Raw genomic sequence first — 17,701 nt, forward strand, 5'->3', positions numbered from 1 at the left:
TGCAGGCTTCCAATAGCTTCTGCAACTTTGACTTGAATTCCAGGTCTCCTTTGCCTTTAGATCCATAAGTTCTTCAGTCCAATCCACTTCCCTAACCAATTTCCTTAATTTTTGAAAGTCAGCCCTTTTGAAATCAAAACCCCTAGTCGCAGATTTATTTTTGTTTATCCTTCCACTTAGTTTGAGCTGAATTAGCTCATGATCACTTGAACCAAGGTTGTTCCCTACAACCATTTCTTCTATGAGGTCCTCACTACTCACCAAAACCAAATCTAAAATGGCATCCCCTCTTGTCGGTTCAGCAACTACTTGATGAAGGAATCCATAAGCTATCACATCTAGGAAAATCTGAGCCCTATTATTACTAGCACTTGTCCTCCAGTCTATATCTGGGAAGTTAAAGTCTCCCATGATCACGCAGTTTCCATTAGTATTTACTTCATTAAAAAACATTAAAGAGGGCTCTATCCATATCAGATCCCAGCGGTCCATAGCACACCCCAAGCACTATCAAAGGGGAGGCTCTAGTAGTTTTCTTCCGCAATGTGATTTTTGCCCAGACAGAGACTGTCTTATCCATTCCATTGCTTCTTATTTCTTAATGGTGAAATCCTAGCGGATCTTAAACATAAAAAAGAAGCTTACAAGAAGTGGAAGGTTGGACATATGACCAGGGAAGAGTATAAAAATATTGCTCGGGCATGTAGGAAAGATATCAGGAGGGCCAAATCGCACCTGGAGCTGCAGCTAGCAAGAGATGTCAAGAGTAACAAGAAGGGTTTCTTCAGGTATGTTGGCAACAAGAAGAAAGCCAAGGAAAGTGTGGGCCCCTTACTGAATGAGGGAGGCAAGCTAGTGACAGAGGATGTGGAAAAAGCTAATGTACTCAATGCTTTTTTTGCCTCTGTTTTCACTAACAAGGTCAGCTCCCAGACTGCTGTGCTGGGCATCACAAAATGGGGAAGAGATGGCCAGCCCTCTGTAGAGATAGAGGTGGTTAGGGACTATTTAGAAAAGCTGGACGTGCACAAGTCCATGGGGCCGGACGAATTGCATCCGAGAGTGCTGAAGGAATTGGCGGCTGTGATTGCAGAGCCCTTGGCCATTATCTTTGAAAACTCGTGGCGAACGGGGGAAGTCCCGGATGACTGGAAAAAGGCTAATGTAGTGCCCATCTTTAAAAAAGGGAAGAAGGAGGATCCTGGGAACTACAGGCCAGTCAGCCTCACCTCAGTCCCTGGAAAAATCATGGAGCAGGTCCTCAAAGAATCAATCCTGAAGCACTTAGAGAAGAGGAAAGTGATCAGGAACAGTCAGCATGGATTCACCAAGGGAAGGTCATGCCTGACTAATCTAATCGCCTTTTATGATGAGATTACTGGTTCTGTGGATGAAGGGAAAGCAGTGGATGTATTGTTTCTTGACTTTAGCAAAGCTTTTGACACAGTCTCCCACAGCATTCTTGTCAGCAAGTTAAGGAAGTATGGGCCGGATGAATGCACTATAAGGTGGGTAGAAAGCTGGCTAGATTGTCGGGCTCAACGAGTAGTGATCAATGGCTCCATGTCTAGTTGGCAGCCGGTGTCAAGTGGAGTGCCCCAGGGGTCGGTCCTGGGGCCCGTTTTGTTCAATATCTTCATAAATGATCTGGAGGATGGTGTGGATTGCACTCTCAGCAAATTTGCGGATGATACTAAACTGGGAGGAGTGGTAGATACGCTGGAGGGGAGGGATAGGATACAGAAGGACCTAGACAAATTGGAGGATTGGGCCAAAAGAAATCTAATGAGGTTCAATAAGGATAAGTGCAGGGTCCTGCACTTAGGATGGAAGAATCCAATGCACCGCTACAGACTAGGGACCGAATGGCTCGGCAGCAGTTCTACGGAAAAGGACCTAGGGGTGACAGTGGACGAGAAGCTGGATATGAGTCAGCAGTGTGCCCTTGTTGCTAAGAAGGCCAATGGCATTTTGGGATGTATAAGTAGGGGCATAGCGAGCAGATCGAGGGACGTGATCGTTCCCCTCTATTCGACACTGGTGAGGCCTCATCTGGAGTACTGTGTCCAGTTTTGGGCCCCACACTACAGGAAGGATGTGGATAAATTGGAAAGAGTACAACGAAGGGCAACGAAAATGATTAGGGGTCTAGAGCACATGACTTATGAGGAGAGGCTGAGGGAGCTGGGATTGTTTAGTCTGCAGAAGAGAAGAATGAGGGGGGATTTGATAGCTGCTTTCAACTACCTGAAAGGGGGTTTCAAAGAGGATGGCTCTAGACTGTTCTCAATGGTAGCAGATGACAGAACGAGGAGTAATGGTCTCAAGTTGCAATGGGGGAGGTTTAGATTGGATATTAGGAAAAACTTTTTCACTAGGAGGGTGGTGAAACACTGGAATGCGTTACCTAGGGAGGTGGTAGAATCTCCTTCCTTAGAGGTTTTTAAGGTCAGGCTTGACAAAGCCCTGGCTAGGATGATTTAACTGGGACTTGGTCCTGCTTTGAGCAGGGGGTTGGACTAGATGACCTTCTGGGGTCCCTTCCAACCCTGATATTCTATGATTCTATGATTCTTTAGATTCTACCTCATCATTGATATACAATGCTACTCCTCCACCTTTACCTTTATATCTGTCTTTCCTAAACAGCACATACCCTCCAATACCTGTAGTCCAGGTTTCTATTTCTATTTTTATTTATATTTCTATTATTGTACTATTTCACCAGGTTTCTATTATCCCTATAATATCTGTTTTCACTTCCTGCACCAGTAGCTCTAGTTCCTCCATTTTGTTACCGAGGCTCTCGCATTGGCGTACAAACATCTTAATTTTTGCTGTTTGGCCTCGCTCCCATTCTTTACCCAATTAGGCACAGACATTCTGCAGCCAGTATGACCTATTAGACTGGTATCCACACTGCCCTTCGTCCTTATGTCCATTCTCCTACCCACAGCTGTATCCTTTTTTACTTTGTTTTCTTCCCTCTCAATGTTAAAATCCAGCGTGGAGATTACCTGGACTCCTCCCAACCATCTCCCCCAAATTCCTAGTTTAAAGCTCTCTTATGTGAAAGCAACTAGTAATAGTGATGATTATTACATTAAATCATTCTGAGCTTAGTGGAATGGTTTTAATCAGCATTTATTGTTTAGTTAAGGGCTGAAAGCAAATTCCAGTTTACTAGTAGGGAATAAATCAGGCTGCTTGTCCTGACTGGAAGCTTAGCATAAAGCCATGCATTTTTATACTACTGTATAAAATGTTTGATTTTACCACTGACCTGAAGAGTTACCACTAAATTGTGTTTGTATGATGGATTGTTTATAGCGTGAACATACCCTTTGAGAAATGGGCACAAATGCATGTTAAGATGACCAGATTTCACAATTATAGGTACAGTAAGGAAACCCACAAGTGTGAAGGTCATTCGTTACAAGTCAGCAGTACTCACTTTGAAGCTTTTGTCTGGCTCACACCCCTCCTGCCACTCCCATTTGTCCTTGAAAGTTTTGTAAAGTGTGTAATGTGAGGCAATATTAACTAGATTAAATATCCAAAAATATTACCACCACCCAAGAGAAAAATCTTAAGGCACAGATCTCATTCAATTCATTCTAATTTTGCACCATAATACCATAAGAGTATCTCCATCTAAGAATTTGGTCCATTCATGGATGAGGAAATCCTGCAAGTTCCATACTCTTCATGGCTAGTGGAACAGTTAGTAATATCTGGGACCCCTACCACAAGTAATTAGCACCTTCTTTGAAGGAGGAAGTGTAATTGAACCAGGCAAAGACATGTGAGCAAGCCAATATTTGTGAGCAAGCCAATAGAGGTGCTAACAGTCACTTCTAATTTGTTAACTAAAAAAGACCCAGAATATTGGCAAGTAAGTTTCAGCCAGGATACAGGACAAACAGTATTTATTGTGCCAATAGAGGACTTCATCTTTCAATGGGCAGACATATTGCTGGATTTCTCATCTGATACAGGTTTCAGAGTAGCAGCCGTGTTAGTCTATATTCGCAAAAAGAAAAGCAGTACTTGTGGCACCTTAGAGACTAACAAATTTATTAGAGCATAAGCTTTCGTGAGCTACAGCTCACTTCAAATGCATCCGATGAAGTGAGCTGTAGCTCACGAAAGCTTATGCTCTAATAAATTTGTTAGTCTCTAAGGTGCCACAAGTACTGCTTTTCTTTTTTCATCTGATACAGTCAGTCACCAAATATATCTGTCCTGCCTCAAGAGATGTATCAGTATTGAATGAGTGAGCACAAAAATCTGCAACCCTTCATGCTCTGAACCCAGAGGTCATGAAGATGGACTACACCACACCTAGGAACCTCACGTGTGAAGTTCCACAATGCAAAATACTCCCCCTTATCCTATTAAACATGAAGCTATGGGACAGTCATGAGACCCTATGGGATGTGTCACCAATTCACTGGCACCTAGTTCTTACCAATATAAAAACCAGCATCATCTCCCAGCAGAGTATTTTCTGCACCAGAATAAATAAATTGGCTGAAAATGAAGTGGGAGATAATAGGTTATGCTGATGGGGAGAAGGAAGTGCTTTGGAGAACTCACCACATACAATCTCCATAGAGAGCTCGCTTCCTCCAATTAAGGCAACATGCAATTTTGGACTCAACTCCTCACTAGCTCTAGATATCAGATTAACTACAGCTACTAATGACTCCTGCCATCTATAGCTAGCTAGAAGATGCATCCCACCCCATCGGACTGATTTGACCACAGTAATCCACGCATTTGTGACTTAAGAATGAAAGCATTGAAAAGCTCCAACTGTTCAGAGTACAGCAGCTCACCAACTCAGCAGCACAAGTTGCCAAGAACCCATTTCCCCACTGCTCTGCTCTTTAGAGAATCAAATTCCAGGTTCTGATAACCTGGGGCAACCTGTGAAATGCTAGCCGAAGGCTTTTCTCTACACAATCATTACCAATTCTGTTTTAGTGAAACAATGGAGCTGTCAAATGATGAGATGAATGCAAGCAAGAAAGCAAACTTTAACACATGGCTTACGACAGTTCCTGGAGTTTTACATCAAAATCTCACTAGGTTCAAAACACAACGCAACACTTATTTGACATGGTCACAGCTTGAGGAATTTTTCTTCTTGTCCATGAAGGAAGACTCAAATTGTATAGCAAGGAATTAGATTTCTTGCCATACTATCACTTATTTGGGATCCCTGACCCAAATTTTGTCCCCTTTCCCAAAAGCCTGGGGAGGTTTTGCCTTTGATGACCAGTTCCCTCTTCTTTGGAGATTCTCTCTTATGTGAAATGAAGGTGATTCGGATAGGTTAGCTAGCTACACCCACCTCTAACTTTAACTTCTTCCAGAAGCTGAGAGAAAGTTAATCTCTTCCACCTGCCACAGAAGATAAGTGAGCCAGCATGGCAGCAGGGAGGCAAAAGCTGGTCTCCCAGTAGGTCTTCCTGAGCAAGTTTTTACCCCGTATTTGAAATACAGAAATAGTTGTACCCTGCATTCAAGGAGGAAGAGAAGCTGCTAGCAATTTCCTGGTTATAAGCAGCAATTGGAAGCTGCCTAGCCCAGCTGTGGTTAACCGAAAGTCACAGGTATATACCAATTGACAGAACATGTAGCATCATGGGGCTTTCATTATACAGAAAGCTCTATTAGAAAAACAGGAGGATTTAAAAAACTCTGGGAAGAAACTCTAGACGCAGCTGTAAAAGTTTTGGACTAGTCTTTAGTAACTGAAGGAAACATTATTGCATGTTTCTTTTCGGCTCTTTTGATCTCTTGGCTTGTAATAAAATGCTTAAGATTTAACACCTCATGTTCTGGAATAACACGTTATGTAATAAAGCTATATATAAAATTCAAAATCTACTTTAAAAATTGTAAGGTTGCAAAGTCAGCCACTCAAAGTTAGAAAATGCCAAAATCAAAGTTGCCTTGCGCATACTCTTGTACCTGAATACCGTCGTATCCTAATTTTTGAGTGCTTGCCTTTGGAATCTTACCACTCAAGTTCCTTGGATACAGTTTTTAAAGGTTTAACAAAAAAAATCCAGTCTTGTAGAACCATATCACTCATCCCCAAATGATGGAATCAGCAGGGTTGGGATCTTTAGATCCAGAACATAGTCCTCTACCCCTTTAGCTAATGGAATAACGGGCAGCAGACTGCTATTTTCTATGTGGTCTAGCCACTAGAGGGGGATGAAGACACTTCACAAGTGGGTTTCACTATTATTTGCTGGACAGCAAAGGAGTGTTTATACTCAAGAATAGTTCAGTTTCAGGTTCTGTAGGGGGGAATGCCCTAGTGGTTAGAGACTCATCTGTATACTCTCCCTCACACGTCTCCTCCTGGGTAGCTCTTGCCCCACAATTTCTCCCCCACACATTTCTTCTATCTACCTTGTTCCTCAACCTGCTGCCACCGCCACCTCCTCCTCTCTGACTGCATGTCAGAAGGATTGTTGAAAGACAGGAGAGTTTCCCTTCTCTTCATTCCAATGTTTTATGCCATAGTGACCCACAACAGCTAGAAAGCAATTGCAGGGTAAGTCCTGCTCAGCCCTTGCAGCCCTGGGAATGCTCAATCACTCTATGGGGATGGCACGTGCAGTTTGGACAGCACACAGGTTGAGGGGATAACTCGTGCTCAGTGCTAGGCCTGGCAAGCTGGTCAATTTGACCATAATCAGGTATCAGTAAATATTCCTGCAAGAAAGTCCTAATGTAGGCAGCAGCCTGCCTTTTTGGTTGCCACCTGCTAGCAAGATGAATTAACTGAAAGTTGAGCATCTTAATTGGCTAGAATCTTCTACAACACACACTACCTTTATTTGTATACTAGGCTATCAACGTATAGTAGAATCTCAGTTAGGAATACAAGAATTACAAACTGACCAGTAAACTACATGCTGCATTTGGAACCAGAAGTACACAATCAGGCAGCAGCAGAGACAAAAAAAGCAAATACAGTTCAGTATGGTGTTAAATGTAAACTACTAAAAAATAAAGGGAAAGACTTTTCTTCATAGTAAAGTTTCAAAGCTGTAATAAGTCAATGTTCAGTTGTAAACTTTTAAAAGAACCACCATAACGGTTTGTTCGGAGTTATGAACAACCTCCATTCCCAAGGCATTTGTAACTGAGGTTCTACTGTACTTGGCAGTTTACAAAGCCCATTGAACAGACATGGTCCCTGCCCCGAAGAGCTTACAATCTAAACTGACTAGACAAACAGAGAAGTTAACTCAACAGAGTGGGGGGGAGGGAGAAGAGAGTTCATGGTCATTAAACTTCCTCCCCCAACAAAAAGAATGATGCATAGCCATTAAGCTGCTTGAAAATTTGGTAGGCTACCTACCTATCATAACTGCATTAAAAATGCCTCAGTTGATATGCATTTGTTTAATTTCATACATCTTTTGTAACTGTTTAGTTTGAAAAACTTTAGCATTTAAGTGCTAACCTCACATTGCTAAAAAGGGTAGGATTTTTTTTTTTTAGAACTTCATTTCACTATCCCATTTTTCTGAGTTAAAATAACTGTTAACTTGTTTTTTGGAATTAGGCCTAAGTATCTAAGGCTAAGCTTACTGGAAACCGCAAGTTACTCTTTTATTACTATTTTTAAAAATTAGTGCTTTAAATTACTACACCATTTTTGACATTTGACAGTATCTGACTTGTCAAATGCCTAACCCAACTCAGTGCAGACAGAATATTTGGAAAATTGTTACTACTAAACTAGCTATTCTGAGTATCTGAAAAATCTAAGTTTGCATAATCTTGTAACTTGACCAAACTTGGTCAAATTTGCACAGGGCAACTTCTATGCCAAATTTCAAGTTTCTGCTCCAAAGCTAGAGCTCCTCAACAAAATGGTTGTAAATGTTTAATATGGGCCAAATATTTTTCCCTAATCTCAAAAACCAAGAAGCCACTTCAGATGATTTTTTTTTTAAATAAATCCAAGATGGATAACCATCATGGAAATGACAGGTTTCAGAGTAGCAGCCGTGTTAGTCTGTATTCGCAAAAAGAAAAGGAGTACTTGTGGCACCTTAGAGACTAAAATTTATTTGAGCATAAGCTTTCGTGAGCTACAGCTCACTTATCGGATGTATTCAGTGGTTTTCCACTGAACGTATCCGATAAGTGAGCTGTAGCTCACAAAAGCTTATGCTCAAATAAATTTGTTAGTCTCTAAGGTGCCACAAGTACTCCTTTTCATGATGGAAAATTTCAGCTTGTGTGGTTAAAGTTTATAATGGGAAATAGTGAAACCTTAACTATAATAGTAACTTATAATACACCTGTAATACACATATGCCCCATACCACAGAGCATAGAAAAGCTTGTGTTCTTGACTACGTGTCACAGTAGATGCTTTTACAGTTTCTGGTGGGATTTTGTTCAAAGGGTTTATCACATTTTCAAGAAGTGATGTATATGGGGTTTTGGACTAAAGAATTCTGTTAAGCCTGCTTCTCTAGTTAAGTTAAAATACTATTAGATATTTCCTTGCTCTGTCTTTAAGAATCACTGCCTAGTTTCTGTAATTCTAAAATAGTTTATCAGTTTCTCTTCTGTAACTGAGCTTACCATGGATCCATATTACCACCATTTCAGCTTGGACTCCAGAAAACTGATATCTGAGGAAGACTGCAATGACAATTTAAAACTGAACCTTTCACTGAAGACTGGTGAGGACCAATGCTATCAGGCTGTGCAGCTTTAAGTAGCATTTTACATGTGGTTGATGCCTCAGGAATTGTCTATATGGGGAATTTATTGGCATAACTTAGTTATCAGTGTAACTCTGGTCACCACACTTGCTCCAGAGTGCCTTTTTTCCACTTTGCAACAAACTAAATTGGAAAAAAGCACTCTTATTCTGCAATAACTGTCCATATGGGAAGTTATACTGATAATTACAACAGTATAGTTATGCCAGTAAATGTTCCCACATAGGCAAGCCCCAAGACCATGGTTCTCAACCAGGGGTACACATACCCCTGGGGCATGCAGCAGTCTTCCACGGGGTACATCAATTCATCTAGATATTTGTTTAGTTTTACAACAGGCTACATAAAAGTCAAAGTCAGTACAAGCTAAAATTTCATACACAGAAAATGAGAAAGCAAGCAATTTTTCAGTAAGTGTGCTGTGACACTTTTGTCTTTTTATGTCTGATTTTGTAAGCAAGTAGTTTAAGTGAGATGAAACTTGGGGGTACACAAAACAAATCAGACTCCTGAAAGGAGTCCTTAGTCTGGAAAGGTGGAGAACCACTGCCTTAAAACATCAATATATGTGAAATGCTACTTAATAAAACCTTAGATGCACAACCTGATAGCATTGGTCCTCCCCATTTTTCAGGGAAAGCTTCCAGTTTGCTAGTGGCAAAGAAGGTAAGATATTTAAGTTTTACCTAAAATTTGGGGGAAATTGTTTTCTTCAGTTCCATGTAAAGTGCCACAGAATGGCTGCCATGCTAAATTCATAATCATGTTACTATGACAGAACAGCAAAGCAGTCTTTTTGGCTGATGTGATTTAACATGAAATGCTAAAAGGTGCCTCTCAACTCAGACAACAGTAAGTAGCTGTATTTGTGAATGGGCTAAAAAGGTCACTTTTTTACAAACATTTCATTAAGTTTGTAACTTCATTAGCTACATTTACACTGTTATAGTTATCAAAACTTTAAATTGAAAGTTTACCTGCATTGTAGACCATATTAGAGTTAGATAAAACAATGTGGAGTAATCAGCATGCAGCTGCTGCATTGAAAGGTGACCTCCAAAGGAAAAAAGAGTTTGCCCTTATGTTGAATGAAGGCCAGAAAGGTCTCAAACTCTTCTGGTTGCACTGCCTTCCCCCTTCATACACACTCATCCACCCTTGGAAACAAAACATGGAAGTTTAGCCTAACTTTGTCGGAGGTCCCAAATTGGGAAGTTGCTCTCTCCTTAACTGATGATTCAGGAAAGGTGACTGACAGACACATTCCCAATTATTTGTAAAGCATTTAAGTTAAATTAGTGTTCAATAAATAAAAATATCCCTCCATTTAATCACTTTCACTATCTTTGTACCTGTGACCACATGATCCTACTAGTCCTTACAATTGTACCTCAAGCTGTACTCTAGTTGCCCAGTTTTGTTACAATCTTAAATCCATCCTGAGTACAAACTGTTGTAAACAGGTTCCCTGATTTTTATTTATTTTTTTAATTGTAGTGCTGGAAGGACCATAACAGGGTGGTGGGGCCATTACTTACAGGTGACGTGAACTCAAGTCCCTTTACATACGTTAATACCCGAGAGCTTGAACAGGACAGTCTTTGTATGGTTAAGCTAGACAGATTTATACTCTACTGAAAATTGGTTGAGAAAATTAAATGACAAAGACTTGGATCACTATGCAAACATCTCCCCCACCTTAAATGCACAGCACAGCCATACCAAATAGGATCTCACTTGAGCTTGAATAGTGAGCCCAAATTGCAGCAGAATATGGTTTTTACTGGTCATTCAGTATCGCAATCACTTTGGGCTCTTTGCAAGAGCCATTTTTCCTCTTGGTGTTGTGCTTACCGTTGCTTGTAGTTAGTGGGGAAAGAGTGGTTTACGGCTCAGCATGTCAATATTTCCTTTGCAGAAGTAGGAAGAAGTTCCATACCTATGAGAATCATTCATTTTTGGGTAAAATCATTTCACTGATTTAGGAGGACCAATTAAATATCAGTGACCTGTCTTGGCATTAAGATACCTAGAAGAGCACATTACATTTTTGCAGAGTAGAGATATTGCTTCTAGATGTTTGATTGTATTAGTATTTAAATTTAGAGAGAGTGGCTCCAAAATTCTTTAGGTCCAAAGAAACCAAAACTTAAACAGGTCAAACTGGTCAAATATCAACATTGTAGAACACTACAAAACCATCCTCTGTCAAGCCAACACTAACAGAAAATTCCACTGAACAAAAACTTTGCAATATACCTGTGAACAAATTCTACTCTGACAGTTAAGGGAGCGGCGTATGTTCTAGTCAAAAGCCCTATGCCCCCAGATTTAGGTACTATATACTGCCTAAAGTACATTTCAGATTTAGGTACTATATACTGCCTAAAGCACATTTCAGACACTCAATTAGGACTTGTATTTACTGGGGGAAATGGTGGTTTTAAAAACAAGGTCACAGTTTTTTAAAATTAACAAACATGACATCTTGATGAGACAAGATGGGTGAGGAAATATCTTTTATTGAACCTTGTGTTGCTAATATCCTGAGACCAACACAGATGCAACACCGCATACGACACCTTAATGTCAGATTAGCTAATTTTTAAAAACACTCTCCCATAATCAAGACAGGGTATGTGGCCATGTTTTCTAGGCAAAAGAAAGCATTTTTAACATGTATTAGCTAAATATTAAAATCTTAGTATACAGAAGAGATTTGTGTTTTTAAACGTAGCTCAGGTAAACCCTAATTCAATCAGATAAAGTTTTAAAACTACACTTTTTCCTAGTGCAGATATAGCCTAAGTGACTGCAGTCTGCAGGGATGCAACATGAACAGAACTGGTCTTTCAAAAGCACAGAAGCCAGACAGATTTTTACATCAAAGCTAACCATTTGGAAAGCTAATTCAATGCAGGCCTGTACAAAAGAAAAAGTGATCCTACTAATAAGGAGACATTGTTTGAAACAACTCCGAGGTGAAATCAGGCAGGAGATCCTTCTATTTTATTAAGTTCCCCACAAAAAAAGAATACAGAGATCAATAAGGACCAAGAAGCTACAATACAAAAGGAGGCAAACATTCACTACATGTACATGCTAGTTGCTTCTTTGAGCTTTTATATTATGCTAATCAGTAAATGCTTTTATATATGATGCTACGTAAGCAACAACATTGCTTTTAAGAAATGTATTGACATTCAACACAAGTCAAAATAGATAACCTGTGCATCTTTCTATACACTTCTTGTTTGGGGAGTTTGGCAGCCTTGAATATGGTACATAAAAGATTTAATTTACAATTCGACAGCATCACATTTTAAAGAAGTGTACACTCTCAGGGTGTCCTGGACAGTACCAAAAAGAGGTTAATGCATGCTAAATGCAGATGAATTCTAATTACAGCAGCTAATTGTTTGGAATTTACTGCAGCACTTGGCAAGCCCCATATCAAAAGCAAACTGGAGAGGCTATACTAGAGAGTACACCAAGTGTTCCTGAAAGCACTAAGCTAAGTACTATGAACAAGTGAGGAACATACACCAGGAGCCTAACAAGAGGTTTGAGGAACACAAAGAATCTAATTAAATGTTAAGAATTTTAAGTTACTGCTTTTTCATACCTTCTATTGATATATAATGATATAGTTCACGTGACTTAAGAGTTAATTCAACAAATGACTAGCTGTTCAAGGGAGCTGTCTGGGTGGAAAGGAGTATGTGAATGTAAAGTAACAGTATATTTCTGAACACCTAAACTAAGGCCATGTCTACAGCAGCACTTATGTCAGCAAAACTTTTGTTGCTCTGGGGTATGAAAAAACAGGTTCTGTCTACACTGCAATTAAACACCTACAACTGACTAATGTCACCTGATTCAGTGAGACAAGCAAGCTGTAACAGTGCTGAACAAAACAGGTGTTTGGGCACCAAGAAAGGCAAAAACCAGCAGTTCCCGAGTACTGAGCTAGGCACTCAAATTTGAGAAAAACAACTGCAGAAGCATTGAAGTGTGCCAAAACACCTGAAGTGCTGCTGGGATCCAAAGAAAAGGTGGTGCAATAACTGAGGAGACATGGGGCTTGTCTACACCTACAGTGCTGCTGTAGCACTTACTGAAGATGCTACTGACCAGAGAAAGCATGAACACTATCTACACTGGGAGTTTGGTTAGTATAACTGCATTCCCCAGGGGTGTGGATTTTTCAAACCCTTGAGCGACACAGTTATACTGACAAGTTTGTAGTGTAGACCAGGGCATAGTCTCTTGCATAGTCTCTTTGCAGACCATGGTAAAGGAGGAATTGAGTGGAATGTCCAGAAGTTAGGATAGTCTCCCCAGCTATTGCAGATCTCAAGGGTCAATACTCTGATAAGGAACTTCTGCTGTCTCATACTAAGGTGCCATGTCCTAGGAATAAGAAACCTGCAAGACGGTATCTTTAGAAAAGACATCTTCCCATATGCAGATGAAGGGGGGAAAATCCAAGTCTTAAATTGCTGGTAGACAAGTTTCATGACCATTTTAGTTAGTTATTTAAAAACCAATATAAACTCAAGTTTCTAGTGTTCATGCTTCCAAGTCACAGATAATGTCTAATTACACTGTGCAATGCAACCATCAAGAAAAGTTCTTAAATGACTGCCTGTGCAATTGACCTTGATTAAGGGTACAGAACTTTGTTGGCGCCTGTATTTGCTGCAAGAGAAGACACTGATCACATCTATATTCACCATTTAACTTTCCTCTAAAATTCAGTGCAATGTAGAAAATGTCTATACAATATATTTAAACTATAAAGTGTTCATTCTCCACAAAACTCTGTGCTAAAGACTCAAAGTTCTCTCAATGAGAAGTAAAAATCCAAGACAACTACACAAATTCACTAGAAGGGCACAATCAGGTTTATCCCAAATTCATCATAACACTATGTTGTCACATACCAAGCATGCCTCATCTTCAAATATATGCAGTACAATCTGTTAAATTACAAATCCCTTTACCAAAGGTTTGGTAAAAAAAAAAGTGCAAAATAATGAATATACATTTAATTGGGAGTCCGCATTCAAGAAGTTACTGTAAGCTAATCACGTTCTGGTTAACGTCAGCACCAAGACTGCTGTACAGTCAAGTCATAATTCTAAATAGCCTACAAACTAAAAAGACAATAGATTCAGAGACACCGTTTTCGCCCACTATAACGATTCCGGCCACAAATCAGAGCTGGTGCCGCCTATCTGTCAGCACTCCGCTTCACACGCTGGGTTTGTTGATTATAATATGGTGACAGACCCAAATATCTGTCCCCCGAAATAATGAAGTTAAAACACATGAAAGAAAGTAATCGAAGCGATGTTTCGCTACGTTATACTTTGAAAGAGAGCGAGCGAGAGAGAGACATCTGTTCGCCTGCGGGAGCCCGACGGGGGCGTAAGTGGAAGGAGGCGCCCGGGTTATGCCGAGATGATGCCGCTTTTGCCACATGCGCGGAATCAGCGCTCTGAGCAGACGGCTTTTAGCCCCCATTCGCCCTACAACAGCCGAGAGGTCCGAGAGCCCCGCAGCCTTTCTTCACAGCGGCCCCGGGACACGTTCTGTCTGAAACCCGGAGCGGGCCGCCCGCCTCCCAGCGCCCCGGGCTCGCCAGGGCGAAGCGCAGCGCTAGGAGCGGCGCCCTAGCCCGCAAAGCGATCCGATCGGGCCTCAGGCAAGCGCCGCGGAGCCTGGGAGGGACGGCGTCTCGCACCCAGACCTGCGGCTGCCGCTACCCTGCCCTGGGGCGAGGGAAGTGGAAAGAGAGCGGGACTCGCCGCGGAACAGCCCCTTCCCCCGACACCCCGCGCGGGACAAAGGGACCGGCGATGGGAGCCCCCCCCCCCCCCAGCCTGGCTCCGGCGCGGGGAACCGGCCCCGGCCCCACCCCAGTGCCCAGCTCACGGCCCTGCCCCGCCGCTGCCCCGGGCCGCTCACCTCGTCCTCCCGCTCGCTGCGGAAGCACAAACACGCCGCCCGCTTCTTGAAGCCCTCCCGGTCGTAGGTCCGCGTCTGGTTCGGCTTCAGCTTCATCATAGAGGCGGAGGTGGCCCGGCCGCCGCCCGCCCCAAGCCCCGGCGCGCCCGGCAGACGCGGCCCCGCTCCGCCCGGCACCGGCAGCGGCCAAGCTCCGCTCGGTCCCGGTGGGGCAGCGTCTCTCACAGGAGCGAGGCGCCGGCGCCGCCACTGCTGCTGCTGCTACAGCCTAGGGAGCCGCGCCGCGCCATGGAGCGAGCCCGCCGGCCCCTTGCCCTGCCCTGTCCTATCTCCCGGCTCCCCAGCCGCCCCGCGCTGCCCGGCTCCGAGCGCCGCGGCGGCCGCCCCTGCGCCCACTATTTAACTGTAACGCACATTCCTCCGCCCGCACGGCCCCCCGCGCGCCGCCGCCTCCCCGCCGCACTGCGCAGGCGCCACCAGGCCAGGGCAGGGGCGGGGGAGCGGAGCGCAGCGCGCGCGCGAGAGAGAGAGAGAGAGAGAGAGGAGGGGGGAGGGAGCTCAGAGGCGGGCGGGGCTGGCGAGGCGAGCGGAGCTGGAGCACGAGGGAGGGCAGGGCAGGGCAGGGCGTAGTGGCGCTGGCTGGAAGCGATGAGTGGCAGCTGGAGGGAGCTGGATGGTGCCCTGAATGCGGAGCAGGGACCGAGGCACTGGTGGATGTGGCCCATCCTTCTCTCTGCTTAGTCAACCGGTAGGCCGGGTCTACTTAGTGGTTTAGCTTATAGCCTAAGTGCTGGAAGTAGGGATGCTGCCACACCCCTTGACTTGAAGTAGTTTCCATCCTATACATGGTTTACTGTTTGGGTCAGTGGCTCTCAGCACCCCTGAGCTGTAGATTCACTCCTGTGCAAGTTCCTGGCATGCCAGTAGCTGTGTTGGGGGGAGGGCTCCATTTGCCAATATAACTTTGTGGGTGCTAAGGCTTTTGCTAGCTGAGTTGTTTTGGCTGGGGTTGATCATGCTCCGACTGTCTTAGCTACGCTGGCAAAAGTTTTAAGCATAGACCAGGCCTAAAAAAGATAAGCCTGGCAAACTGATGTGAGGCTGCCCATTTAAGGGTTTGTACTGGAATAACTAAGGGTTTGTCTACGCAAGGTTTTCAAGTTATACTAGTAGTTAAACGGCTATACTGGTATAACTCTCCCATGTGAACACCCTTATTCTGGAATAAGCATGGCTTTTTTGGCTAAGGGCTTGGCTACACTTGCGAGTTACAGCGCAATAAAGGAGCCCCGGGCGCACTAATTCACTACCTGTTCGCACGGGCAAGACACGTAGAGCACTCTGACTCCGCGGCTACAGTACTTCTGGTACTCCACCTTGGCAAGTGGAATACGTTTGCTGCACCCCCGCTGGGGAGTCGCAGCGCCAGTGTGAACGAGATGTTGCTTTACTGCCCTCTGATCAGCCTCCGGAAATGTCCCATAATCCCCTTAAGTCAAGTGGCCTCTCTTGTCATTGTTTGGAATCAACTGTAGGAATGTGGAAATGTCTGTTGGAAGCTCTGTTTCTGACAGCCGGCTGCTTACCTCCTCCGAGACAAAGCAACCATTACTGTGGAATGCTGTGTGTGAGAGAGTGAGGCGGGGGGGATGAGGGAGGTCTGAACTTACAAGATAGCATGCTGACATGCTCTCAGCCCCCCAAAAACCCACTCTCTCTCCCCTCACATCCACACAACACACTCCCTGTCACACTCCACCACCCCCCCCATTTGAAAAGCACCTTGCAGCCACTTGCAGGCTGGGATAGCTGCCCATAATGCACCACTCCCAATGCCGCTGTGAGTGCCGCAAATGTGGCCACGCCAGTGCGTTTGAAGCTGTCAGTGTGGACAGACTGCAGCGCCTTCCCTACTGCACTCTACAAAGGCTGGTTTAACTCAAAGCTCTCTACATCTCCAAATGTAGCCATGCCCTAAGGCCTAGTCTACACTAGGAAATTAAGTCAATATAACTATGTTGTCACAGGTTAAAAAATCCACACCCAAGTGATGCAGTTAAACTGGTCTAACCTCTGGTGTAGATAGTGCTAGGTCGACAGGAAAGTTCACTGAAGTGCTAAAGTGGTGGAGCTGCAGCATTTTAAGTGTAGGCAAGCCCTTAGTTTAAAACACTTTCAAAGTGACATAAGCTAAACTGGAAAAAGGCACTAGACTTAAGCTATGTCTACACTAGCACTTTTGTTGGTAAAACTTTTGTTAGTCAGGGGTGTGAAAAAAACCATCCCCCTGATCAACAAAAGTTTCACTGACAAAAGTGCTGGTGTGGACAGCACTATGTCGGCGGGAGATGCTCTCCTGCTAACATAAGTACCTCTGCTTCTTAGATTTAATTTTGCTGGCAGGAGAGCTTTTTCCTGTAGCAGTACAGCTATGCCGTTGTAAAATCCGTAGTCTAGCATAGCCTGATTCCAGAATAAGAGTGTTCAGGCAGGGAGATATACCAGTATAACTAAGGAGCTTTAAATTCATACCCTACCTTATGCCAGTATAACTTCCCCATGTAGACAAGCCCTAAATCAATTTGAAATCTGATTTTAGTTAATCTGGGGCAAGTTCTGTCTGTAGACCAACCTCAATTCTGCAAACTCACAGAAACATCATGCCATTGGTTGTATCTGAGGCCTGATCTACTCTATAAACTTTGGCCAGCAATGTCTCTTATGGTGTGTGGTTTTTATGACATATTTATACAGACAAAAGCCCTTGTGTAGATGCAGTTGTACCAGCAAAATGCTTTCGCCAGTAAGTTTTCTTTGGGGAACTGGTATAGCCCATGCATCTACACAAGGAGGAGTTACCAATATAGCTATACAGGCAAACCCTTTCAAGTAATACTATGCTGATTTAATAATTCTTCAGAGAAGTGTGAGCTGGCCAGTCATCTGGATGGGTG

The 17,701-nt window shown here is 43.3% G+C and overlaps 1 protein-coding gene across 3 annotated transcripts in view; it reads right to left on the bottom strand.

The window, feature by feature from the left end:
* Positions 1–15,216, bottom strand: part of NUDT4 (nudix hydrolase 4) — a 55,423-nt gene extending 40,207 nt beyond the window's left edge. The window contains exon 1 of one of the 3 annotated variants that reach the window (XM_043492328.1): positions 14,748–15,216. In XM_043492328.1, coding sequence (XP_043348263.1) covers positions 14,748–14,846 — 99 coding nt within the window. In that variant the 5' untranslated portion in view covers positions 14,847–15,216. The remainder of the gene's footprint in view (positions 1–14,747) is intronic. The other 2 variants (XM_038409897.2, XM_038409906.2) reach the window with 2 other exon arrangements.
* Positions 15,217–17,701: the final 2,485 nt, after the last annotated feature.

This window comes from Dermochelys coriacea, chromosome 1 (genome assembly GCF_009764565.3).
Source record: "Dermochelys coriacea isolate rDerCor1 chromosome 1, rDerCor1.pri.v4, whole genome shotgun sequence".
NCBI classification, from domain to species: Eukaryota; Metazoa; Chordata; order Testudines; family Dermochelyidae; genus Dermochelys; species Dermochelys coriacea.